At 48.6% G+C, this 26,399-nt stretch overlaps 1 protein-coding gene across 3 annotated transcripts; it reads right to left on the reverse strand.

Annotated features, from left to right (window-relative positions):
- Positions 1 to 5,668: 5,668 nt before the first annotated feature.
- Positions 5,669 to 26,026, reverse strand: ZNF839 (zinc finger protein 839). Of its 3 annotated transcripts, XM_049899644.1 has the most exons (9): positions 25,685 to 26,026; positions 19,153 to 20,061; positions 16,006 to 16,230; positions 11,223 to 11,315; positions 10,345 to 10,494; positions 8,495 to 8,635; positions 8,203 to 8,338; positions 6,436 to 7,055; positions 6,222 to 6,323 (listed from the first exon to the last, which is right to left on the reverse strand). In XM_049899644.1, exons 1-9 carry the CDS (start codon positions 25,982 to 25,984, stop codon positions 6,312 to 6,314), a joined length of 2,586 nt encoding a protein of 861 aa, XP_049755601.1. In that variant the 5' UTR covers positions 25,985 to 26,026; the 3' UTR covers positions 6,222 to 6,311. The 3 variants fall into 3 exon arrangements, with proteins under 3 accessions (XP_049755600.1, XP_049755602.1, XP_049755601.1); XM_049899643.1 differs by having other exon boundaries at positions 5,669 to 7,055; XM_049899645.1 differs by lacking the exon at positions 25,685 to 26,026 and adding an exon at positions 23,204 to 25,674 and having other exon boundaries at positions 5,671 to 7,055.
- Positions 26,027 to 26,399: the final 373 nt, after the last annotated feature.

Consider the following 26,399-nt stretch of genomic DNA (forward strand, 5'->3'; position numbering starts at 1 on the left):
CACATGATCATCTCAATCAACACAGAAAAGGCATTTGATAAAGTCCAACACCCTTACTGATAAAAATTCTCAATAAAATAGGAATAGAAGGGAAATTCCTCAACATAATAAAGGGTATCTATACAAAACCAACACCCAACATCATTCTCAATGGAGAGAGGCTGAAAGCATTGCACCTGAGAATAGGAATAAGAGGATGTCCTTTAGCACCACTCCTACTTCACACTGTGCTGAAAGTCCTAGCTAGAGCAATAAGGCAAGAAAAAGAAATAAAGAGCATCCAGATTGGAAATGAGGAAGTAAAACTACTCCATTCACAGATGATATGATACTATACATAGAGAACCCCAAAGATTCTACAAGAAAACCACTGGCACTAATAGACTCAGCAGAGTAGCAGGAAACAAGATCAATGTACAAAAACACTAACAAAGAGAACTTCAAAAAGGAAATCAGGAAAACAATACCGTTTATAATAGCCCCTAAAAAGATAAAACACTTAGGGAAAAAAAATCGAACCAGGGACGTAAAAGACCTATACAAGGAAAACTACAAAACGCTACTGCAAAAAACCAAAAGAGACCTAAATAAACAGAAAAACATACGATGCTCATGGAGAGGAAGACTCAACATTGTGTGAAAATGTCAATTCTATCCAAAGCAATCTACAGATGTAATGCAGTTCCAATTCAAATACCAACACCATTCTTTAACAAGATGGAAAAATTAATCACCAACTTTATATGGAAAGGAAAGAGGCCCCAGATAAGCAAAGCGTTACTGAAGAAAAAGAACAAAGTTGAAGGCCTCACACTGCCTGATCTCAGAATCTACAATGTTGTTGTTGTTAGGTGCCATCGAGTCGGTTCCAACTCATAGTGACCCTATGCACAACAGAACAAAACACTGCCTGGTCCTGTGCCATCCTTACAATCATTGTTATGCTTGAGCTCATTGTTGCAGCCACTCTGTCAATCCACCTCATTGAGGGTCTTCCTCTTTTCTGCTGACCCTGTACTCTGCTAAGCATGATGTCCTTCTCCAGGGACTGATCCCTCCTGACAAGATGTCCAAAGTATGTAAGACGCAGTCTCGCCATCCTTGCCTCTAAGGAGCATTCTGGCCGCACTTCCAAGACAGACTTTTCGTTCTTTTGGCAGTCCATGGTATATTCAACATTCTTTGCCAACACCACAATTCAAAGGCGTCAACTCTTCAATCTTCCTTATTCATCGTCCAGCTTTCACATGCATATGACGTGATTGAAAATACCATGGCTTGGGTCAGACGTACCTTAGTCCTCAGGGTGACATCTTTGCTCTTCAATACTTTGATGAGGTCTTTTGCAGCAGATTTGCCCAATGCAATGCATCTTTTGATTTCTTGACCGCCGCTTCTATGGCTGTTGATTGTGGATCCAAGTCAAATGAAATCCTTGACAACTTCAATCTTTTCTCCGTTTATCATGATGTTGCTCATTGGTCCAGTTGTGAGGATTTTTGTTTTCTTTATGTTGAGGTGTAATCCATACTGAAGGCTGTGGTCTTTGATCTTCATCAGTAAGTGCTTCAAGTCCTCTTCACTTTCAGCAAGCAAGGTTGTGTCATCTGCACAACACAGGTTGTTAATGAGTCTTCCTCCAATCCTGATGCCCCGTTCTTCTTCATATAGTCCAGCTTCTTGTATTATTTGTTCCGCAGGAAGATTAAATAGGTATGGTGGAAGAATACAACCCTGATGCACACCTTTCCTGACTTTAAACCAGTCAGTATCCCCTTGTTCTGTCCGAACTGCCGCCTCTTGATCCATGTAAAGGTTCCTCATGAGCACAATTAAGTGTTCTGGAATTCCCATTCTTCACAGTGTTATTCATAGTTTGTTATGATCCACGCAGTCGAATGCCTTTGCATAGTCAATAAAACACAGGTAAACATATTTAGTCTGAGCTTCCAGACTAAGACAGACTAGGAAGAAGGACCTGGCAGTCTACTTCTGAAAAGCATTAGCCAGTGAAGACCTTATGAATAGAATCTACAATACAGCCATGGTGATCAAAACAGCTTGGCAATGGTACAATGACAAACACGTAGACCAATGGAACAGAATCGAGATCCCAGATATAAGCCCATCCACCTCCGGCCACCTGACCTTTGACAAAGGTCCAAAGTCCATTAAATGAGGAAAAGACAGTCTTTTTAACAAACAGTGCTGGCAAAACTAGATGTCCATCTGTGTCTCAGTCATCCAGTGCTGCTGTAACAGAAATACCACAAGTGGATGGCTTTCACAAAGAGAGATTTACTTCTCACAGTCTAGTAGGCTAAAAGCCCAAATTCAGGGTGTAAGCTCCAGGAGAACCCTTTCTCTCTCTGTCGGCCTTCTCATCCATCTTCCCCTCAACTAGGAGCTTCTCTGCACAGGGACCCCAGGTCCAAAGGACATGCTCTGCTCCCAGCACTGCTTTCTCGGTAGTATGAAGTCCCCAACTCTGTGCTTGCTTCCCTTTCCTCTTATCTCTTGTTAGATAAAAGGTGGTGCAGGCCACACCCCAGGGAAATTCCCTTTACATTGGATCAGGGATGTGACCTTAGTAAGGGTGTTACAATCCCACCCTAATCCTCTTTAACATAAAATTACAGTTACAAAATAGAGGACAACCACACAATACTGGGAATCAAGGCCCAGCCAAACTGATACACACATTTGGCGGGGGGGCGGGGGGAACGGACATAATTCAATCCATGACAATCTGTAAAAAAAAAATTAAACAGGACCCATACCTCACACTGTACACAAACACTAACTCAAAATGGATCAAAGACCTAAACATAAAACCAAAAACAATAAAGCTCATGGAAGAAAAAATAGGAACAACACTAGGGGACCTAATATATAGCATAAATACAATACAGACCATAACTAACAATGCACAAATACCAAAAGATAAACTAGATAACTGGGAGCTCCTAAAAATTAAACACTTATGCTCATCAGAAGACTTTACCAAATGAATAAAAAGAGAACCTACAGACTGGAAAAAGAAATTTGGCTATGACATATATGACAAGGGTCTAATCTCTAAAAAACACTTCAACATCTCAACAAAAGACAGACAACCCAATTTAAAAATGGGCAAAGGATATGAACAGACACTTTCACCAAATAAGACATTCAGGTGGCTAACTGATACATAAGGAAATGCTCTCAATCCCTAGCCATAAGAGAAATGCAGATCAAAACTACAATGAGATACCCTCTCACCCTGACATTACTGGCACTAAAGAAAAAAACAGAAAATAACAAATGTTGGAGAGGTTTCAGGGAGATCAAAATTCTTACACACTGCTGGTGGGAATGCAAAATGGTATTCCATTTTGGAAAACGATATGGCACTTCCTTAAAAAGCTAGAAATAGAAATACTAGGGTTCAGCAGTCTTACTCCTAGGAATATATCCTAGAGAAATAACAGTCCTCACATGAATGGACATATGCACACCCATGTTCACTGCAGCAATATTCACAGCAACAGAAAGATGGAAACAACCCAAGTGCCCATCAACAGATGAATGGCCAAACAAATTATGGTACATACACACAATGGAACTCTACCCAATGATAAAACAATGATGAATCCATGAAACATCTCACAAAATGGATGAATCTGGAGGGCATTATGCTGAGTGAAGTCAATCTTGAAAGGACAAATATTGTGTAAGACCACTATTATAAAAACTCAAGAAAAAGTTTACACACAGAAAAAAAAAAGCAATCCTTGATGGTTATGAGTGAGGGGAGGGGTGGTGAGAGGAAATCACTAACTAGATAAACAAGTGTTAACTTTGGTAAAAAGAGAGGCAACACACAATATAGGGGAAGTTAGCACAACTTGATCAAGGCAAAGTCAATGACACTTCCTAAAACCCAACCTAGACACATCCAAATGCCTTGAGGGACCAAGTCACTGAGATTGAGGGTCACCTGGTCAATTGGCATAACACAGCTCAAAGAATATGTTCTACATCTTACTTTGGTGAATAGCATCTGAGGTCTTAAAAGCTTACAAGTGGCCACCTAAATATACACCTAGATAGTGAGAGGGATCCCTGTCAGATCGGTGGTGGTAGCTGGGCACCATCTAGCTCTGGGCTCAGCCTGGTGGAGGCTGTGGTTCATGTGGTCCGTTAGTCCTTTGAACTAATATTTTTCCTTGTGTCTTTGTTGTTTTTCGTTCTCCTTTGCTCTGGATGGGATGGGATGAATAGATGTATCTTAGATGGCTACTCGCGAGCTTTTAAGAAGGTAGAAAAATGTAGAACAAAATTCAGATTCACAAAAAAAGACTAGACTACTGGTCTGACAAAGATGGGAGGAACCCCTGAGACTATGGCCCCTGGACACCCTGCTAACTCAGAACTAAAGACACTCCCTTTCAGCCAAAGATTAGATAAGCCTGAAAAACAATAACACGCATGAGGAACTGCTTCTTAGTTCAATCAAGCATACGAGACCAAATGGGCAACACCTGCCCAAAAGCAAAGACGAGAAGGCAGGAAGGGATAGGAAAACCGGGCAAATGGGAGAACCTGGAGTGGAAAGGGGGAGAGTGCTGGCACGTTGAGGGAACTGCAATCGATGTCACCAAACAGTGTATAAATTTTTGAATGAGAAACTAATTTGCATTGTAAACTTTCACTTAAAGCACAATAAAATAATAAAAATCCTATGGAGCAGTTTTACTCTAACGCACATGGTATTGTCATGAATCAGGGGTGATTCAATGGTAACTAACAATGACACTTAAACACAACAGATAGATCACGCACAGTTCTCTCTTCTGCCTCCAGATATCCTGCCACCTGGACAGTAGAAGGGTATTTAGAAATCCACAAAGGCAAAGAACAAGATTGGGAAAGGGCTTGGGGATGAATTCATGGTAAGTACATTTAAAACAAACAAAACAATAACTCAAGGAAACACAAGAACCTATAGGAAAGCGTAAAGGTAAACACGGTGTACCCAGGGCTCAAATGGAACAGCACTGCACATCACAGTCATGTTGTTGATCCAGCCAACCTAAGCGGCTGTGGCTTGCTCGTTTGCTGGCCATCCCTGTCCCACTAGGACTCTTGCCCTTCTGTTAAACCCAGCTGTGACATCAAGTGAGACACTGGGAACATGCCTCAGTCATGGAAAGGAGGCGTGGGCTTCCTGGGATAAAGTCAGCACCTCCCAGGCAACTGAGGGAGCCTGGCCAGGGTGAGGGGCAGCCTGTGACCCCCAGTGCCCCAAACACTGCCCTCCCTAATTGGGGCCCACCCGACAGTCCCTGCCAAGTGCTCCCTGGGTACACTCCTGTCCATGTGTGGAGAAATGACTCTGCCCTACTTTCCCTGTAATAACAATAATTAAAAAAAAAAAAAAAAACCCATTGCTGTCAAGTTGATTCCAACTCATAGCAACCCTATAGGATAGAGTAGAACTGCCCCATACGGTTTCCAAGGAGTGGCTGGTAGATTCAAACTGCCAACCTTTGGGTTAGCAGCCGAACACTTAACTCCTCACCACAAGGGCTCCTTTCCCATAATATAGCCAATAAAAACACTCCAGGAAAAGAATGCTTGATAAGCAGATTACCAGCAGGCGCGGTGGGCCCGGGGCAGACTCAGCCTGGTCTCCCTGTGGAACCCCAGAAAATTGTCCTATTATTCATGTCTCATTTTCTCACCCACCAACTGTGAAAAAAACAATTTTCTTTTCCACTTCCCGAGAAAATGCTACCCAGAATGGCTAGCTTATTATTATTTTTATTGAATCCAGAAGCAGCTTCTAGTGTAGACCAAGTCTGGTGAAAAAAGCAGCACGTTGTTGAGGAGGTGAGGGGACATGGATCTGGGGGCAGGGAGCAGGTCAGATAACCGAGTAATAGTGGTAACCGGGCAGCAGTGTTCACTGCAACAGTCATCAGAATCTTCTGAGAGTTAGATGCATGGAGGGATTCGTTATCAGGTAGCATATCCACCATTACTACGATGAGCAAGTTATAGAAAAAGGTAGACACTAAGATGGAAAGACATTATTCTTTATAAATAAAAGGTGCATTTGTGTCAGTATTCACATTAGAAAAATATACATTGCTTGAAATAGACCTTCGGATAAAACACATACAAACACAGGACTGTGGTTCTGACTGGGTTTCACGGACAGGGCTCAGCCCCCATGGCAAGGAAGGCCTCCACAGCTTCTGGCGGCAGACCCATCTGCAGGGCAGACCCCTCCGCCTCGGTCACTATGACAATGTCCTCCTCCCGGGTCACCACTGTACCTGGATGGGATAAGATGAGCCCATCTGAAGTTTGAATAAAAATCTGCTCCTGTCCCTGAGAAAACAATTCGTGGCACCCACTGGTGATTTCAAAAGCCATGGCTTCACCTACAGCAACAATGTTCTCCAGCTCTGTCTCCTGAGCAGGCTCCTCTGCCCCACAGGAGAACTGGCTCCAGTCCCCTACGTGGCTTTCAAGACCCGTTGCAGCTGACTGCGACCCATCCAGGCCAGGCTGAGGGCCTGGCCCAGGAGCAGTCGTGGAGGCATGGTCTACCTGTAGAGCCTCTGGGGACAAAGCTGTCTTGGGCAGCGGGGTTGCGACATCAGTGAGTGTGACAGTGCTGGGGCTGGGCTGCGGGCCATCTGGGCGGGAGGTGCACTCACTGCCAAGGTTCCCAACCCCTACACTTCCGGCCCTACCAGACAGCAGGGACCCTGGCCCTCCACTGGACACGAGGGTGCTGCAGAGGCCTGAGCCACCTGGGCTGACCCCAGCACGCTGGCCTGAACACTCCTGAGTGTCCTGGGCCAGCTGAGTGTGAAGGGCCAGCCCACTGGCAGCCCGAGGCAGGAGAGCCGAGCCCACAGACCCACTCTGGGCATCTATGTCACCAAACACTCTCAGCTCCTGGCTGGCAGGGAGCACGTTGCAACTGCTGACAGGACCCGCCGTCGGATGGGCTTCTCCACAGGGGCAGGATGAGTGCCCACTGACTTGAGGGCCACGACCTAAAGGTTCAGAAGAGCAGGATAAGCACCTATGTGTCAAGTTATGGCCTCATCACTATTCACTCTCCAAAATAAACATCCAAATTAACTCTCTTGCCAACAAAAAATCAAAACATAAACTCCCCTCACTGTGTGGGGTTGGCAGCAAATGTGTTGTGTATTAGTCCTTCATATCTGTTCAACAAGACAAATATTGCATTAAAAATGTGTTCCCAGAGCCCTTTAGCAGTGTAATTTTTTCTCTACCCTGAACGAGTGACAGGTGGTTATGAACCAGAGGGCTTTTCAAAGCCGGAGTGTCCACCCTTCCGACCCACTGTTGGCCTCACGGGGGATGCCCAAGCCTCCGTACCTCGCAAACACCTCCCTGGGCAATCCTGACACCCCGTGAAGAACCACTGCCCTGGACATGAGTGGCTGGAGGGCCAGGAAGCCCCCTTACTCATCACCGAGTCCTGCCCAGGCCACAGTGCGGGGCACACATCAGATCCTCGGGAAGTGCCTGTGAAATTATGCTGACTGCAGGATAATCGTGGATGAAGCATAAAGAGAAAATACAGGCTAATGAAGGCGGAGGGAGTGCTACAAACCAGGGCCCGGGGAGCTTCACTCTCCTCCTAGGGACTTATACTCCCACTGGGGTGGAATGAAGTCCTAAGTTCTAAAGCAGAGAAAGCCTTTTCCAATTTGAGGCCTTTGGATCAGGCAAGGTATCGTCAGTTCTCGAGGATTTTAGAAAGTTGTATAGCCATTCTCAGTGTGCCATACTGTTCAAAGTGTCTAGTTGATAAGCTCTGCATAGAGCAAGACTAAAAGCAAGGACATGTCTTGTTCTCAAGTGTCAAATAACAGCCTGATATTTAGAGACAACTCTCATGAAAGCCAAGCGACACACAGAATGCATTCTTGGTCCCCAGCCCCTCCTCTCAGATCTACCCAACCCTCTCTGGACCCTCCTGGGTTCAGTCGCTCACTCCAGGAGGTGGCTCTTCACTTCAAAGGGACTCAAGAAAACCTCAAAGACCTCAAGACTCACAGGGAATGAATACAGAACATAAGAACACTGGGAAGCTGGGGCACAACTTTTCAGAAACCAGGGGTCTCTTAAATCGAGCCCTAGGGGCATACACTACATTGGGGGTCTTACCTTCCCTGGCAGCTGGAACACACTCAGTCCTGGGCCTCTCCTGGCCTCTGCTGGGGGCAGCCAGAGGCTCCGTGGCATCCTTGGGCACAGACTCTCTTCTGGTCCTTTTCACCGAGGCCAGCACCTCCTCTGTGATCTGTGGAGAGAAGACCCAATCGCTGGTGGTAAAGGTGAAGAAACAGGCCAACCTGCCCTTCTTCCCAGAGAACAGTGTCATGAGCTTAGGAAGCCAACCCACGATCATCCAACACTGGACAAGGGACAGCTGGGTGCCTACGCAGCTCAGGCCCACCTCACTTTCCCGCTTTTGTCCACCAGCCTCCGCCAGCTCCGCCCTGTCCGTCCCTCCGCCGGTGCGCCTGCCTGGAAGGCCATCTGTGTGTGTCGCTCTCTTCCTCAGGAACTCTTCTGTGATTCCCAATGACTCTGCAACCTGAGGAGAAATGGGCTTTTACGGACTGAACTGTGTCTCCCCAAAATGTGTTCGAATCTTTATCCCCATACCTGTAGATGTAATCTCATTTGCGAATAGGGTTTTTTTTGTTATGTTAATGAGGCCACAGGGTAAGTCTTAAACCACCACTTTTGAGATCTAAAAAGAGCAGTTTAGGAACAGAAGCAAGCACAGGTGGGGTAAGATGGATGCCATGTCACATGAAGGTCGCCAAGCACCCAGGAATAGAAGTTGAAAAGCGACAAGAACTTTCCTCCAGAGCAGACAGACAAAGACTTTCCCTAGAGCCGGCGCCCTGAAATTAGACTTCTTGCCTCCTAAACTGTGAGGAAGTAAACTTCTGTTCTTAAAGCCACCCACTTGCATGTCTCTGTTACAGGCGTACTAGGGAACTAAGGGGCCGAGAGAAAGGGATGCTTTAGCAGAAACCCACGCAAGTACCCAAACGCACGTCAGTACAGAAGAGTTAAGGACTGAATTTGGATCTATGATGTCCCTTCAAGCACGATGGAAGGAAGCGTAAAGTCAGACAAAAGAGCTGACAGAATGGATCATTACTGTCGCTCCAAAGAGGCCATGGCACAGTCAGAACCGCCTACAAATGACGGATCTGATGGGGCTCCTGGCCTTCATGCCCTCATTTAATTTACAGCTTAGAAACCCTGGAGATTACAACTGTCCACTGGGGTGACTATGGAGGCTCAGCAGCAAACCTCCTATCTTTTTAATATAATTTAAGGAACCAAAACAAAGTTTTATTAGGGAATACAGTAAATACTGAATTTGTGTAAAAGTAACAACCACCACAAAAAGCCAAAAACAAACAAAAAACCATGTGTCATATTCCAGTTTGGATCAAGACTTCTGGCTACCAAAGAGTAGTTACATACTCTATAAAGTGCTAATTCTGCAGAGAGGCCGACCTGCGGGCTTAACAGATGCCAAGGGCAGGTAAAGGCAACGTGGCCTTCTTCAGCGTTCCTTATTGCTGGCCACGTGGTGGTTAATGTTTTAAATAAACAAGGGATATTTACAACCATGGCATTTCGAGAGCCAGAAAGGGCAATGGAATTCAGTGCTCTCTTTGGACAGAGGTGGAAACTGAGACCCAGAGAGGCCCAGTGGCGCTGCGATCAGTGTCTGGGTCAGCCCTGAGCATGAGGGGGCTGCGTCTCCGTGCGCCTCCTGGTCGCACACTGTTGAGGCCCCGGAACAACGATCTGAACACACGATGGGCTCCACCCTCAGCAAAGGGTATTCTCCACAAGTCAAACCCACATCAGTTCAAAACATGTTTGTAAAGAACCCAACATCGCTAAGTGCAATTTGAAGATGACAATGACACTGAAACATGAACTGTGTCAAAATGACCACACTTAGTAACTATCACTCCCTGTACAGCCCGACCCTAAAAACCTACATGAAGAAAAAAGCAATCCACCAAGGTATTAATTGTGACCATGAGTGAGCAGGAGGCTGATGGGGGCTTTAGCTCATCTGCACTCCTGAGTTTTACGCAACAAGCATTTGTTGCTTAAGAAAAAAATCCATTTGATGGAAAAAAGAGCTAAAAAGATGTTGACTATGAAGATGTCACTACTGAACACACCCTCTCCCACTCCCCTTTGCTGATGGACACCCTTCTTTTGGCTAAGAGCAAAGCTCTCCTGCCCACGTGAGCGCGTTACCTTACTGTTGTTTATTTCCAGGGGCTCCAGGGAACAAGGACCACAACTACGGAGGTAATCTTGACACATCTTCTTAACCATCTCATGCAACTCTTCAAATTCCTTATATACGGCTGGGAACAAAGGCTTTGCTAGATGACTCCTTCCGACCTTAGTGAAGATACAGATGGCCAGAAATATTTAAGCCCGGGGCAATGATACGGAAAACACGGAGGAAGTTTAAACTACGGAAGGATATGGCTCCTCAGGCGTTTCCTTCCCTCCCCATAAGAGCTGGCTGTGTCCTGGAGCTGTGTTCTGCGCTGGGGGAAAAAGGAATGGGGCCCTTGCGATAACCGCAGAGGGGAAAGTGGGGCCACCTCCAGGAAGGCAGCTGAGGGATCGGGGAGGGCTCAGGAAAGCCAGAGGACGTGTGTCCACGAGCCTGGAAGGCAGGAGGAGGGCCAGCCTTCGGTTCTGAGGGGCACTGCTAGCACACAGGGAAGCCATGCCGGTGCCCCCTGGACTATGCTTGCCATCGGTGGAGTGTGGGGTGCTGGCCCCCCAGTCTCACTGCCAGAGTGGGCTCACCTGAGAGCAGAGCCCGAGGTTGTAGGGTCCACGAGGGCAGATGGGGCTGGGAAAGAAATGTGTGAGGGCTGGCCGCGGTTTGCGGTGGCCCCTTTTGCTGCCCCCTCTCCCTACACTAACATAGTCCAGCGAGACAAGTAGCCAGCCTGAGAGACCCTGCCACGTGTCATCTGGTCCCCAGCCAGGCACTTGGCCGTGACCAACAGGCTCCTCCAGCTCTGTCCCAGAGACAGAACAATGCCAAACAGCCAGGCTCCTTCTAAGGTCAGTAACTTGAAACCAGCCCGGATGTTGTTTAGAAGACTCACCTTCATCAGAAGAAATTCATACACAGTCACAAGCGAAGTCAGCTGAGGCAGAGCCGGCTCCACCACATCTTCCTGGTCACACTGCTGGGGGAACTAGAGAAGAAGGCAGTTGACATCTCTGAACCCCTTTCAAGAGTTTCTTAACAGCCAACAAATTGATGCAACACAGAACATAAAAGATGGACTGTGTCCAGGCCCTGGAGAGCCCACACTGTGATGGGAAACTATGGGTCCTACCCTCTCGGGTTGGCCAACTAGTGCAGAGACGAGACACAAAGAGAGGAGCCATGCCACAATGAGCAGCGGCACGAGTGAGGCAGGAGCCAGGTGAAGACAAGGCTGTCTGCTGGGCCTCAGGAGGAGAGGAGAGTGGCGCAGTAGAGGCAGTGCCTGCGGGACTGAAAGGAAGTCCAGGGCAGGATGCAAGGGGCCCGAGGGCTTGGATTTCTTTCTACAGGTACCAGAGGAGGAGATTTTGGCAGTCATTGGAACAAGGGTGCAGAGAAGGGCCCAGAGGCAGCACAGTCAGGAGACCTGGGCTCCAGAAGATGTGGACCCAGGCAGGACAGCAGGCATGAGGGCACGGTGGACCCAGGCAGGATGGAGGAGGCAACAAGGGCACAGTGGACCCAGGTGGGATGGAGGTGGGCATGAAGGCACAGTGGACCCAGGAGGGATGGAGGTGGGCATGAAGGCACAGTGGACCCAGGTAGGATGGGTGGGCATGAGGTCATGGTGGACCCAGGTGGGATGGAGGAGGGCATGAGGGCACAGTGGACCCAGGTGGGACGGGGCAGGCATGAGGACATGGTGGACCCAGGCGGGATGGAGGTGGGCACGAGGGCACGGTGGACCCAGGTGAGATGGAGGCGGACACGAGGGCACAGCGGACCCAGGCAAGATGGAGGCGGGCACGAGGGTACAGTGGACCCAGGTGGGATGGGGGCGGGCATGAGGGCACGGTGGGCCCAGGCGGGATGGGACGGGCACAAGGGGGTAGAGTGAACCCAGGCGGGATAGAGGTGGGCATGAGGGTACAGCAGACCCAGGCGGGATGGAGGTGGGCACGAGGGCACAGTGGACCCAGGCGGGATGGGGCGGGCACAAGGGGTAGAGTGGACCCAGGCGGGATGGAGGTGGGCACAAGGGCATGGTGGACCCAGGCAGGATGGGGCAGGCACGAGGGTACGGTGGACCCAGGTGGGACGAGGTGGGCACGAGGGCACGGTGGACCCAGGCAGGATGGGTGGGCACGAAGGCACAGTGCTCAGGGCTTAGACAGCATGGACAGGGTGGGCGGAGAAAAGGAGAAAGGGGAGTCAAGATGCCTCTGAGGCCCCCAGCCTGGACACCTGGGCAGACAGAGCTCTTGACCATGTGCAGGTAGGACAGGAAGCCAGCTTGTGAGTGGAGAAGGTGGTACTGTTCAGACGTGGGAGAGGCTGAGGGGTCTCCAAGGCACCAGGGCACCAGAGGGAGATGTTTGCAATATGAACTCTGGTGCTCTGGAGGGAAGTCGGCACAGGAAGTAAGGGTGAGAGTTGGCTCAAGGCAGATGGCCTGTAAAACCAGGATGGGTGAGGTGCTCCAGGGAGGCAGGAAGTGAGGAGAAGCTGAGAGTCTTAGAAAGACAGTCTTCTGAGGCACAGGGAAGAGATAGCGCCTCAGAGGTCATGAGACCAGGATCAGGAAGAGAGGAGCTGCAAACAACTATGTTAGGGACTGAACTGAGTCCCCTCAAAATATGTGCTGGAATCCTAACCCCAAGGCCTGTGGATATAATCCCGTATGGAAATAGGGTTTTCTTTGTTATGATAATGAAGCCACAAGTGTAGGGTGTGCCCTAAACCTAATCATTGCCAAATTATAAAAAGAGTAGATCTGACACAGAGGCCCACAGGGGGAAAAACAGGTGTTCAGGTGCCTGGTGAGGACTGTCTGCAAGCCAAGGAGCCAGGACATCTGGGGCTGCAGACAAGGAAGGAATCGGCATGGCCAAGGCCCTGATGTGACTTTTAGCCTCCAGAACTATGAGAAAATAAATCTCTGTTCTTTAAAGTCTGCCACTTGGGTACTTCTGTGACAGCAGCCCTAGGACACTGAGACGAACTGGAAGGGGTTCAAAGGAGAGGCACAATGCTCAGAAAACAGTCAGAAAAGCCAGAGGGAAACTTTTCATTTGCAGGACAAGAATGTTTAATTATGAATTCCAAAACCCTGGAGGTAGAGAGCCCTATCTAGTCCACCTCTACAGGCAGTGTGGAAAGGTCAGAACATAGGGGTCCCTCGCACAGCCCGGCCTAAATTTCGAATGAGCTTAGTGCCAGCCTCCAAGGAGCTCCTCAGTCCTCGGCCGGCACTCAGCCCACCTGAGCTCTGCTGGGCAACTCCTGGTTTGCACTCGTCTTTCTCCCCGACCAGAGTTTATACCGTGAATGTGGGGGCCACATCTACCTTATGACCACTATGCCCTCAACACCTAGAGCAGGGCCTGCCACTTGGTGGACACTTGGTGTGTAAATATCTGTTTCTGGAAAATTCTCATCTCTAAGAGTCAGATGATTGTCCTGTTTAGAGTCCTCAAATTTTCCGTGTGACAGGTGTAGCCATGCAGATCAAGTTGACATTACCCGCACATAAGAGTCATTGATGTGCAGACCAGCTGGCTTCACCAACCCCAGAACGCCCCTCACATACCCCTACTGGGTCAGCACCAAACAACCTGGATTCACGTTCTCATCTGCCCCCTGCCTGCTAGTCATTTAACCTCGCTGAGGTTCAGGTTCCTCACCTATAAAGTCGGTAGAGTGGTTGCTGTGGAATGAATGAAGTGAGATGAGCCTGAGAGAGTGGTTGTTATGGAATGAATGAAGTGAGGTGAGCCTGAGAGAGTGGTTACAGAATGAATGAAGTGAGTTGTTCCAGGGAGAGTGGCTGTTATGGAATGAAGTGAGGTAAACCTAGGACAGCAGTTGTGGAATGAATGAAGTATGGTATGCTAGGAGAGTGGTTGTTGTGGAATGAATGAAATGAGGTGTGCCTGGCACTTAGCACGGTGCACCAGGGTTTGGGCAGTGGTTAAGCGCTTGGCTGCTAACCAAAAGGTCAGTGGTTCAAATGCACCAGCTGCTCCATGGGAGAAAGATGCAGCAGACTGCTTCCGTAGAGACAACAGCCTTGAAAACTCTATGGGGCAGTTTTACTCCGGAAACCCTGGTGGTGTAGTGGTTAAGTGCTACAGCTGCTAACCAAAAGGTCAGCAGTTCGAATCCACCGGGCACTCCTTGGAAGCTCTACGGGGCAGTTCTACCCAGTCCTATAGAATAGCTATAAGTCAGAATTGACTCGATGGCAGCAGGTTTGGTTTTGGGTTTTTATAGGGTTGCTATGAGTTGGAATCATCTCTACAGCAACGGGTTTGGTTTTTTCGGTTTTTTTGAGCTGCCACGCAGAAAAGGCTTACTAAACAATGGTAGCCATTTTGAATATAAAGTGAAGGAATCAAGCCAAGGACTACTAATAACAAATCATCTGGGATCATCATTATACAAGCCCAAAATGCGAGCAAAGATAACTCACCAGGGTTTGTACTTGCAGCCTAACAATGTAACATTACATTTTGCCTAGAAAACCTTCTAGGAAACCCACTTCCTCTCTGAAAACCACGTCTTCCCCCGTGTGGAGGAGGGTGGAAGCTCTGGGCCCCTGACAGCCACTCTTTCTGAGGCCATTTGTCTCATTAATACATTATCTCAGGCTCTCTCTTATAATTTTTCACTTCTTTTCTTTAAAATATTGCCATTACCAAGCAAATAAATACATTTCTAGGCAAAAACCATCTGGGTAGGTTTAGGGTCCCACTTTCCCAAGCTGATTCAATTAAACTTAATAAACTTATTTTGAGGGACGGGGAACGGGAGACTCTAGGGTCCAAAAGTCGAAACATGCTTTGATCCCTTGAAGATTTTTAAGGAAAAACAGAAAACCATTTCCATTATTTTCTAAACTGCTTTCGTGCAAACACAGGTGCTATGGATTGAATTGTGTCCCCCAAAAATGTGTGTCAACTTCGCTAGGCCATGATTCCCAGTATTGTGTGATTGTCCACCATTTTGTGATCCGATGTGATCTTCCTACGCATTGTAAATTCTAGCTCTATGATGTTAATGAGGCAGGACTCAATCTACAGGATTAGGTTGTATCTTGAGTCAATCTTTCTGAGATATTAAAGAGAGAATCAAGCAGAGAAGAGAGGGACCTCCTAAAACCAGGAAAGCAGAGCTGGGAGCAGAGCATGTCTTTTGGCCCCGGGGTCCCTGAGCTGAGAAGCTCCTAGACCAGGGGAAGATTGATGACAAGGACTTTCTCCCACAGCTGACATAGAAAGAAAGCCTTCTCCTGGAGCTGGTGCTCCGAATTCGGACTTCCAGCCTCCTAAACTGTGAAAGAATAAATTTCTCTTTGTTGAAGCCATCCACTTGTGGTATTCGTTATAGCAGCACTAGATAACTAAGACAACAGGTTGTAATTATTCCCAAATGCGTAAAGGCAAGCAGTCATGGAGCTACAGCTAAGGCCTAGGGTCATTTGGAACAAGTAAGTTTGTGAGTTATTACAGATAACACTGTCCTTGAATTCATTATATTTCATCCAAGTACATCGCAGGTGAATACTCAGTTGATCTGAGTATTTTACTTTGAAATTCAGAAAGCTAACAGTGAACTAAGACGTACCACACCAACGCAGCGCCTAAGCTCAAGCATAGGGCTATCAGGCAACGTACCTCCTTCAGCCTGGCTCTGCTCCTCGCCGCACTCTGCTCCGCTTCAGCTCCAGGGTCCACGGGCGGCTGAGCTGCTCCACTCTGCTGGAGGGCGGCTACACTAGACTTGGCAGGGACCTTGGAATAGCCGCCTCTTCTGGGTCCTGGGTGTCTCCCTGGTCCCCAAAGGGCTGAGTAACTTTCGTTTTCTGGTTCAGACACCAAAGCCTCTTCAACTTCTACAGACTGACCGTTTTAAATGAATGCACACCCAAAATGCAAAACAAAATAATCATGCTTTATAATGCCACAGTGAAAACCTTAAAGCAGAAAAATGTCAAGGCGAAAGCAACGAACTCGCAAAATTATTTCTTATTTGCATAATTATGACATGTTAACTATGATCAGTGTGTCTTAACAAAGTACCTCTTTAGGATACTGGGTAAGTATTAGCCAACCAGTAAGTCTGGGATGACTGTAACTCTGGGGTGTTACCCAAAATGAAACAAGAAGCTTCTCTGACATTACTTTCATCTTGAAAATGCACCCAAATTTTACATTCTAATTCATAACTTATCTATGGTCTCTAAAAAAAAAATTATTTTAATCGAGGGACACTCTTTTAAAGTGTACAATTCAGTAGCATTTAGTACCTTCCATCAGTGCTATCTAATTCTATAACATTCTTATCACCCCAAAATCAAACCTTGTGCCCACTCCCAGGCCCCCACCCTACAGCCCCTGGCAACCACTATTTACTTCCTGCCTCTATGGATTTGTATGGCTTTTTAAAGAGAATTTTGGATCTGACATTTTCCATTGCCTCATTCCTTGCCCACTCCCTGCTCTGTAAATAGGAATAATAGTACATTACACCTCCCAGGGCTGTTGGAGGGTCAGCTTTCCACAAGATGGTAGACATGTGGCACATTCTCCCCAATCTTAGTTACTGTTCTCACTGGGCCCTGAAGAGCTTGCCCTCCACATATCCAATTACAATGGGCACTTCAGGAGAACTGGGCCAGGGCTTCAAACCAGTTCTGCCTGGTTCAGTCATAGCAAACTAAGCAAAACCCAAACGGATCTGAATTTTTTAAACGTGGGTGAAGTGGAACATTAACCAAAATGGGAAAAATTACAGGTCTGAGCCCTGCTAGAAACTTAATCCCCCTTTTAGAAAACAAGGGCAGCACGCGAGTTGCATAGCAACCAATTCTTTTAATCGGCAGAGTCAGAAAAACAGCGGTGACCTGCTCAAAGACGGCGGCTGACTGCCCCACTTTGAATATGTCTTGCGCTTCACAGTCCTGGCAATAATCCAACCTCATGCATCAAGTTCCTGAAAGGGCTCACTACGACTCTTTCGAGTCTCCCGTTCCAGGGCTTTGACCCGTAATTTTTCTCATTCTGCTTATTGTTCTGCTTCACCCAAATTTTTAAAAAATTAGCTCTGTTCCAATTTCACTTGGTCAGCCATGACTGAACTGGTTCAAACCAGTTGGAAACCCTGAACTGGGTGTATCCACAGTGTTAAGCACCATACGTCCCTCCACAGCAGACCCCTCTGCACCCCAGCAGTTGGAGGGAGTGAGCTCAGGAACCCTCAGCCTCACAAGCAACCTGGACGGCCACCACTCCAGAGGCCAGATGCCTATGCTCAGGAAACAGAGTTCCAGAAGTTTCTTTTGCTCTGCTGTAGGATTCCTTTATTGAAGGAAGTTGGAAGTGCCAGGGTGAGGGTGGTCACTCAGTTTGTCTCAGACAGTCCTGGGTGTGTCTGCTGCTCCTCACCATTAGGAACCATGTCCCTTTCATTCTCAAAACATCCTGGTTTGGATGATAAACTATATGGTCACCCCAACCCCAGCACAACTTCAGAAAAATAGAAAAGTTTTACAAAAGTTGGGTTTCTACCAGTAATCAGAGGCTTAGAACCTCCTAAGAGGTAGGCTGGTCTAGAGTGTGGGCTTTGGAGGGAGAAGACCAGGGTCTAATCCCCACCCTGGGCAGATTCCTAGACATGCCACGACCTGAGGGGGAGAGAGTCAGTCATCCCTGCTGAGGCTCAGGGCCCTTATCTCAGGTAGGAGGCATGACGCCTACCTTTCAGGGCTGTCGTAGGATTGAGAACATTTATCTAATCCTCCTAGCACACAGACTGCCTAAAGTAGGCATATAATGCAATGCAAAACAGGAAGCTATTATTGTTGTCTGTTATTAGGGTAATGCTACAGGGAAAGGTCCTTTTTTGAATGCTAATACAAAGGCCCCCCCAAAGTCCTACACTGGATCTAAATACATATCTCCTGGGCCCAGACATGTCTGCTCCAGCCGTCAGACCCCTGTTCACTGCAGGAGCACTGCAGTGTCCCCAGGAGGCAGGCACTCATTTTCCACATCTTCCCTGTCACTCATTCCAGTGCTGGCTTTTCTATTGAATATTTCAAATGCTACAAATTAACGTTATTGTAGTTATCTAGCCAAGAGCACAGCCACACACACACACACACAAAAATAACAGCAAACACAGTCAAAGGAAATGGAAAGTGGGATGAGGGGTGACTGACAGAGACCTGTGAGGCATGTTCGAGTGACCCGTCGTTTTAAAATGACTCACACTGGGTACATCACATAACACAGCACGCGTGTTCACTGACCAGAAATTCCAGTAAGTAAATTTCGCTGTGGTAATGTAAACTCATGTTGACTTCTATCTGCTTTGTTTTATGGGAGTCTGGGAAGGGAAGAATGGGGAGAGGAAGCACTAAGCAGCATGTCACTGGTGACGTGCCAGGAAGCACCACCTGACCGCCTCAATTCTGACCTTCCCCAGACCCTGTCCTGTCAGCGTCAGACTGGAGTGCGGTTTTATGGGCTGGCTTTCACTGACCAGGACTGAGAACCTGTGGCTGGGTTCCATCAAATGCGCTCACTAGATCATGCTGACGAACAGAAGCGCTCAGGGCCCTTTACGACACCTGTCTTCCGCTGGCTGGAAGCAGTGCAGCCAAGGGTGCAGGCTCTAGAGGGGGCAGGGGCTCGACGATGACAATTTTGGTCCTGCTCAAGTCTCTGCCTGAACCCTCATCAGACATCATCGAGGTGAATTTAGAATGGCAGGCAGGAAGGGACAGGGTAAGGAGACTGTCGCACAGACAGAAAGGTTACCTGCAGTCCGGCCTGGGTGGACTCTGCCTCTGCGGCATGCTGTGAGAGGACCCCTTCCTCACTCAGGGTGGCGGGGGCGGACGCTTCCAGGGAGACCGGGCCAATGGCCCTGTGCTCTGCACATACCTGAGGGATGCACCCATTGGCTTTCTCAGACAGCAGCACCACGGCCTCCAGCTGGCCATGGCCTGGGTTAAGTTTGAAATGCCGGGCCAGCCCCCCCTTTCCTATGTAGGACTTTTCACAAGTCTGACACTTAAAGGTTTTGGGCCGCAGAGAGCAGCTAGAAAAGTCAAAGGGTGCCTCCTTTCCCCTCTGGTCTTCATCTTCCTCCACACTGAGTTCTGAGTAGTCGTCAGAGTCTGATGGGTGGCCATCAGCTAAATCCTCCGTCTTGATGAATTTGTAGTCTTTGGCTTTATACTTGGGAGGCCGAGAGATCCGTCCAGAGCGGGTTTTCACTTTTAACGATTTTTTCAGTTTCTCAGTATGTTTTGTATGCAAGTTGGAAATAAACACATTTGCTGAACTGGGTGAAACAGACGTTAATGCCAGTGGGTTGGAGGCCGGTGGAGGAGCCGACGTGGCTCCCTGTCCACCTGGAGCCTTGGGGGCCGCGGTTCGCTTCACAGAGACTGGGCTGAGGGTGGGCAGTGGTCTCTGCAGAAACACCTGAACGGGAGGCTGAGATGGGCTGCTCAGGTGACATGGCTGTGGCCCAGTTTTCACCAGGGGCTGGACCCTGAGCAGCTGAGGACTGGTGACCCCAGGGCCCAGCAGGCTGTGGTTCCTTCCAGGCGGCAGGTTCGACCGTGCCATTCTGGGCTGGATGGCAGCCAGCGGAGGCAATGGTCTCTCGCGGCCTCGCGTTTCTCCAGATGTTACCTTGACACAGATGGCTTCCAGTTGCTTAAACACAGAAACAGGAGAACAGGAAAGAGACAGAAGCATTACGCTTGCGAAGGTATTGGCAATTTTGCTCTCATCTTAAATCCACTATTCAAATTCTTTTTCCAAATTATAAAATACATCTTTCGTATATGAAAATATAATGTACCTGTACTGCTTAAGGAAGTGTTTTTTCAACTTTTGTGACCACAGACCATAGTAGCACATTTTATATCACAGCCTAGCATACACGTACATAAACATTTGCTTATGCTAGTGAAATACAAATTTCATAAAACTACTTACCATTTCTATGTTAATGCTCTCTCATGTTATCCATTCTGCATGACTTTTTAAAAAATTCTAGTCATAATCCACTAAATTGATTTCATGATCCAGAAATAATACAGTGAAACCTGTGAGAGCCGGAACTTGACTGCCTTGTTTTTATGGGTCTGGAAAGTTTTCTGCCTTCGACAGGGTGCATTCTTACCCCTTCTCTATCGCTTGTTTTAGTGGAAAATATTTAAGTCTTTCTTCTCTGATGGGTTTCTGCCTCACACAGGTTCCGGCTTTCACAGGTTTTACTGTAATATCCTTTTTTATTGAGTTCTTAATACAACATATTGGCTCAATTTAATATGTGCGCTCGTTACGTATATATAAAACAGAAACCTCACTGCCATCGAGCGGATTCTGACTCATAGCAACCCTACAGCACAGAGTAGAACTACTGCAGAGGGCTTCGAAGGAGTGGCTGGTGGATTCAAACCGCCGGCCTTTTGGTTAGCAGTCGTAGCACCTAACCACTGTACCACCAGGGCTCCATATATATATGTGTCTGTGTATACACGTGTGTGTGTGTGTGCGTATATATATATATTTTTTTTAATGAAATTCTTAGGAAACCAAAAAGCCATAAAGAACAACGTATCCCAAGGCCTTAAGACACGTCTCATGACCGGTACAGGTGAAGCCCTCTACTATTGCCAACCTACGTGCCCTTCTCCCGTCCTCCCCAGGTAAGCTTTACTCTGGACACACTATTGGCTATTTCATGCACTTTAATATTTTAGCTGCGTACATGGACATCCCTGGTAAATATGTAGTTGCAGATTTGACACGTTTTTAAACTTCATATAAATGATATCATCTTCTGCAACTTGACCTTTTTTTTTTCAGTTTGTTTTTCTCACTCCCTTTTTTGCTGTGAAATCCGGCATGTTGTTGGGCGGGACTCTTGGTGACCCACTTTCCCTGCAGGACGAGTGCACCATTCTCCTGTGGGTACACCAAGGAAAGGACTGCTCATCTTCAACAACCTCTTTTTTTTTTTCAATCCACCAGAAGTTTAAATGCATATGCCTTTTGGCCCAGCAATTCCGTGCTAGGATTCCACAGGAAACACTCCCACAGGGACAAAGGTATGTGTCCCTAGGAGGCTCAGGGCAGCACTGTGTCAACAGCAAAGCACCCTCCACTGGGGAGGGCAGCCTTCAGCATCCCACATTTACTGCGCAGGACCACATGCCAGACACTGTGACAGGAGTTAGGGATACAACAAAACAGACAAGGCTCCTGCCCTCACTGAGCAGAAATAACGGGCCTCTTCCTCCAGGGAGCGGAGACGGACCGCCTAACAAGATCACTCACCCTGGCACTTCTGACACTGGGCCAGGGACTCTGTGTGGGGGCTGTTCTGGGCATTGTAGGAAATTTAGCAGCATCCCTCGCCTCTGCCCACAAGATGCCAGTAGCGCCCCCCAACTTGTGGCAATCAAAAATGTTTCCAGACATCGCCACAAGTCCCTGGTGGGGCAAAGTCACCACCGTTTAAGAACAACTGATCTACAGCCACCAGAGGCTCTCTTTGGACTCAGCTCTCTACCAAGTGGAAAGTCAATAAATATGGCAGAATGAAAACCCTCGCTGCAATCACATTTGAATACATCTCTTGTCTGAATGACTTACTAGAAATACAGACGATTCAACACTTCGGTTTCTGAAAAAGTATACAGAGCCGGTGCCAGTGCCCCGCGAGCCTGCAGTGTCCCTGGGCCAATTGTGGGTCAAATGACAACTGGATTTACTTTACACATCCCTCCAGATCCATGCTGTTTCATTTTACTACCAGTCAATTAGAATATTTCTCTAAACTCTTGGGACATCATCACATACTGGCATTAAACACACATACACATCAAATCCTACTGTTTTAAGATTATCACAGTGGCATTGCAGGTTATAAGTAAGTACTAACTTATTTATAAATAAATTTAAATAAGTAATAACTTATTTATCTGCTCTCCAGACTGGCTTACCATGTGGGTACTAACACTACTTTGTTATGTTTATTTCTTTCAACAACCTGAAAGAAATAAACAGAACATTTTATGCCCTACACATAAGCTACCTGAGCAGAGTCCTAGCCACACCCTTGAGGAGGTGGTGGTTCCCCCGCATGCCTCAGTCACCTGCACACCTGTTCGATTGGGACCTCCTGGGATGGAGCCCGAGATCTGCGCTCTCAGAAGCTCCGCTGAGATTCTGAAGATGACAAGGTTCCCTAAGAAGGGTGGGCGGGCAGGCAGGCAGGCAAGCAGGCAGAGGGAAAAGCCGTGACATCATGGCACAGCAAGCAACGGGAAGAGGAACACCCCAGGGATGGCAGGCTTCCAGACGAGGTGATCTGAGGGGGCCTTGAGGGCTGCGTAGAATGTTCGCCAGGTAAAAAAAGGCATTCTAGGTGTAAGGGAAAATGTGCAAAGGCATGGACACTGGAGAGAGAGCACAGTGTGGTGGAGGGAACTAGAAACGTCTGTGTGGCTGGCGTGCGGCAGGGGCGAGGCCCAACAATAGGGCAATGTCTACTTGGTTTGTGCTTCTGATCCCCACTCTCCCCACAGTGGCACCTTCTGCCTGGGTTCTCTCCTGTGCCTCCCTGGAACCCCTCCTCTCCACTTCTGCATTTTCAGCTCAGACCCACCCTTCCAAATCTGGTTCAAATGCCATCTCTTCGATCAAGTCTCTAATCTCCTCAGCCAGAAATAATCTCGCTTTTCCTCTAAATGCATTTCATCCTGTACCTATTATCTTTTTCTTTATCTATAGCTTTCTGACCTTGTCTAGAAGTTATCTGGGTCAAAACACACATACGGCTTACCTTTGTGGACACTGCGCAGAGTTGGGGCTCAGAGTGTCAGGTGAATGGGCACAAAGGCACCACGTTACTATGAATGCAGGGAGAACTGATGCCATCCCAATTAGATTAGTGACAGAACACAGTCCCATTCTGCTGCCTACCCTTAATTAAGTTTCCTTTCATTTTATGGAAAGTGTGTCATTTTTGGATTCTTTCCCAAATTGCCACATGTCATGGATTAAATTGTGTCACTCCAGAATATGTGTCAACTTAGCTAGCCCATGATTCCTAGCATTGTGTGGTTGTCCTCCATTATGTGATCTAATGTAATTATCCTCCATTTTGTGGTGTGTTATAAATCCTAACTTCTATGTGTTAATGAGGCAGGATCAGTGTGGAATGTATCTTGAGTCACTGCCTTACAAGGCTCAAATCACTCAAGTCACAGCCTTGCTTGATCACACCTTTTATCTTGCAAGAGATAAAAGGAGAGAGAAATGAGCAGAGACTGAGGGAGGAGGCCTCACTACCATCAAGAAAGAAGAGTTAAAAGCAGAGTGCGTCCTTTGGAGCTGGGGTCCTTGCATTGAGAACCTTCTAGATCCAGGGAAAGACCGATGCCAAGACACATGGAGATCTCCGAGGAACGCAGGCCCACAGATCTTGAAAGGAGACAAGGACCTTCCCCGAGAGCTGACAGAGAAAGTCTTCCCCTAGAGCTGGCACCCTGAATTCGGGCTTCTAGCCTCCTAAACTGTAAGGAAATAAAATTTCTGGTTGTTAAAGCCATCCACTTGTGTTTTTTCTTAAGTAACTAAGACACCACACCAAATTTAAAAAGCCATTTCCACATGGCCACATTCGGCAGGCAGGGTTGGGTAGGATGTGCACAGGCCCTGGAATGCAGCCACGGCACGGTGGGGGGCGGGGGGGCGGTCTTGGGCAAAGTCACTCAACCTCTGAGCTTGTTCCTCATCTCTAAAAGCTGAAACAACAACCGTTTTGTGGCTGCTGAGAATTAAGCAGGCCAGCACAGTGCCCTCTGCACTGGGCAACCACTAAGACCCCATCCTGGGGGAACGGGGTGGGCTGTGCAATCCTCTGCAGCCTCACTGCTGTACAGCCTGTGGGGGAGACATATGATTCTTCTGCAGACAGTACAAACCAGAGCTCATCTAGCCAACCATCCCACCTGCAAATGAGGAACCAAAGTCCAAAGAGACTGAGTGATTCAAGATCACACCTCTTGCAGATGGAGTGTTTAGGCAGAATCAGACTCATCTTCCCAAACTTTAGTGACAGACAACACTCCAGTCTTGATGGCAAGCTGGGTACACCCTCTGCCAATCTGTTGCCGCTGAATAGATTCCAACTCATGGCAACCCCATGCGTGCAGAGTAGAACTGCTCCCCGTAAGGTTTTCATGGCTGTGACCTTTCAGAAGCAGTTCACCGAGCCTTTCTTCTGAGATGCCTCTGGGTGAGTCTGAACCCCTTAGCCATCTGTACCACCCAGGGACTCCAGGTATACCCTAAGCTGCCAAAATCATTCAGTCAGTACATAAATCAGTCAACCAACCAGGACAATCAAGGTTTTTGATTTTTGTTCCTTACCCTCTTTCTTCTAGTGGAAGAAGCATCTCTATGGCAATTTGGGGGTGAGGAGCATCCTGTCACTAACCACCCCATTGAGGAAAAGGATTGTGGTTTTATAGATGATGTGTGGACCCTCTAGGCTTGGGAGATCCATGTTCTAGATCCAGCTCTCTTAGCAGCCAAGAGCTGTGTGACCCAGAACAATTCCACTGTGTGACAATGTCTGGTAGCTTACAGAGTGCTTTTGCATACTTCATTCCTTAAGAAGTTACCCGGAGTCTATTGTGTGTCTGGCACTGTGCTCGGTAGTGGAGGCACAGATCACAGTCACTGCCACTCCCAAACTACTACAATATGCTTAATTCTGTCCACAGTCCCTGACTTCACCATTTCCCTGCCTTTAGCCTGAAAAGCTCTTTACCTTCGCTCCTTTTAATTCATTTGGGTCTCAGCTCCCAGTGTCGGGCCTACCGGACTCCTGACCCTTAACGCAGCTCTCTGGTCACTCCCAACCCCTGCCTCATATTCTTCATTTACTGTGTTCAAGGCTGCCCCTCCTCCCCTCGGGCCCCGCGGGGAACAGTAAGTGCTCAATAAATGCTGAATGAATTAGCACAGGCCTGTTCTAGGAGCTAGGCCGGCACAGGGGCGCCGCGGGCCGAGGACCCAGCGAGGCAAAGGCTCAGAGAGAGAGAGGCGGGTCCGAGATGCTGACAGCGCTGGGGCCGTGACAGGTGGGGTCGGAGAGCCGTTCCTAAGCAGCTCAGCTTTGGGGCGCCCTGAGCTTCACCACGGGCGGAGGCTGGCCTCTCGGGCCTGGCAGCTCCAAGGCCGACGAGGAGGTGAAGCGGGGCCGCGGCCGGCCGGCCCCGGGACTCAATTTCCCCAGCCCCTCCCGGTGTCTCACCTGAGGAGGCAGCAGGCGTGGCGGGCGCGGGGGCTCGTCGCCCGGGCCCCGCTGCAGGGCGGCCTGCTGAGCCGCGTCCCGCAGCCGCCGCGCTGCGTCCTGCAGCACTAAGAGCGGCGGCGGCGACGGCGCGGCAAGCGGCTGCGCCTTCGTCACCTGCTCCAGGACCCGCCGCACCTGCTCGGGCCCCAGAGGGGCCACCCGCGCGGCTCTGCCGATCGGGCCGAGGGGAGCCCGGCGGTCGCCGCCGCCGCCGCCGTCCTCGCTGCTCTCCTCAGCCTCCGGCTCCGCGTCCCCCATGGCGGCCGAGCCGAGGACTCGAACCGGGGTCGCGGAGCCGCCGATGAGCGTCGGCTGAAATGTGCGTCACCAGAAAAGGGGCGGGCTACGGGCGCCGCGTAGGCCAAAACACATCGGAAGGCGACCGCGCCCGGCCGGCGAGCAGGGCGCAGCCACCTGCCTACACCAGTTCGCGAGGGCTGAGTGGACTCAGTAGACAGGCTGTCTTTTCTCACTACCTGTCGTGACCGTGTCTCACTGTCAGATGTCACCTCCTCCAGGAGCCGTCTCGCATCTCCCAGGCGGAGGTCTTCGGGGATCCAGAACCCACCCCTACCCCCACCCCCGGCTTCGCACTTATCACACCATCCCATTGTTCTCAAAGTCACCGTGCATCGGAGTCAGCTGAATTTCCTGTCTGGATGTGTAAATTCCT

This window comes from Elephas maximus, chromosome 10, assembly GCF_024166365.1.
Source record: "Elephas maximus indicus isolate mEleMax1 chromosome 10, mEleMax1 primary haplotype, whole genome shotgun sequence".
Taxonomy (NCBI): domain Eukaryota; kingdom Metazoa; phylum Chordata; class Mammalia; order Proboscidea; family Elephantidae; genus Elephas; species Elephas maximus.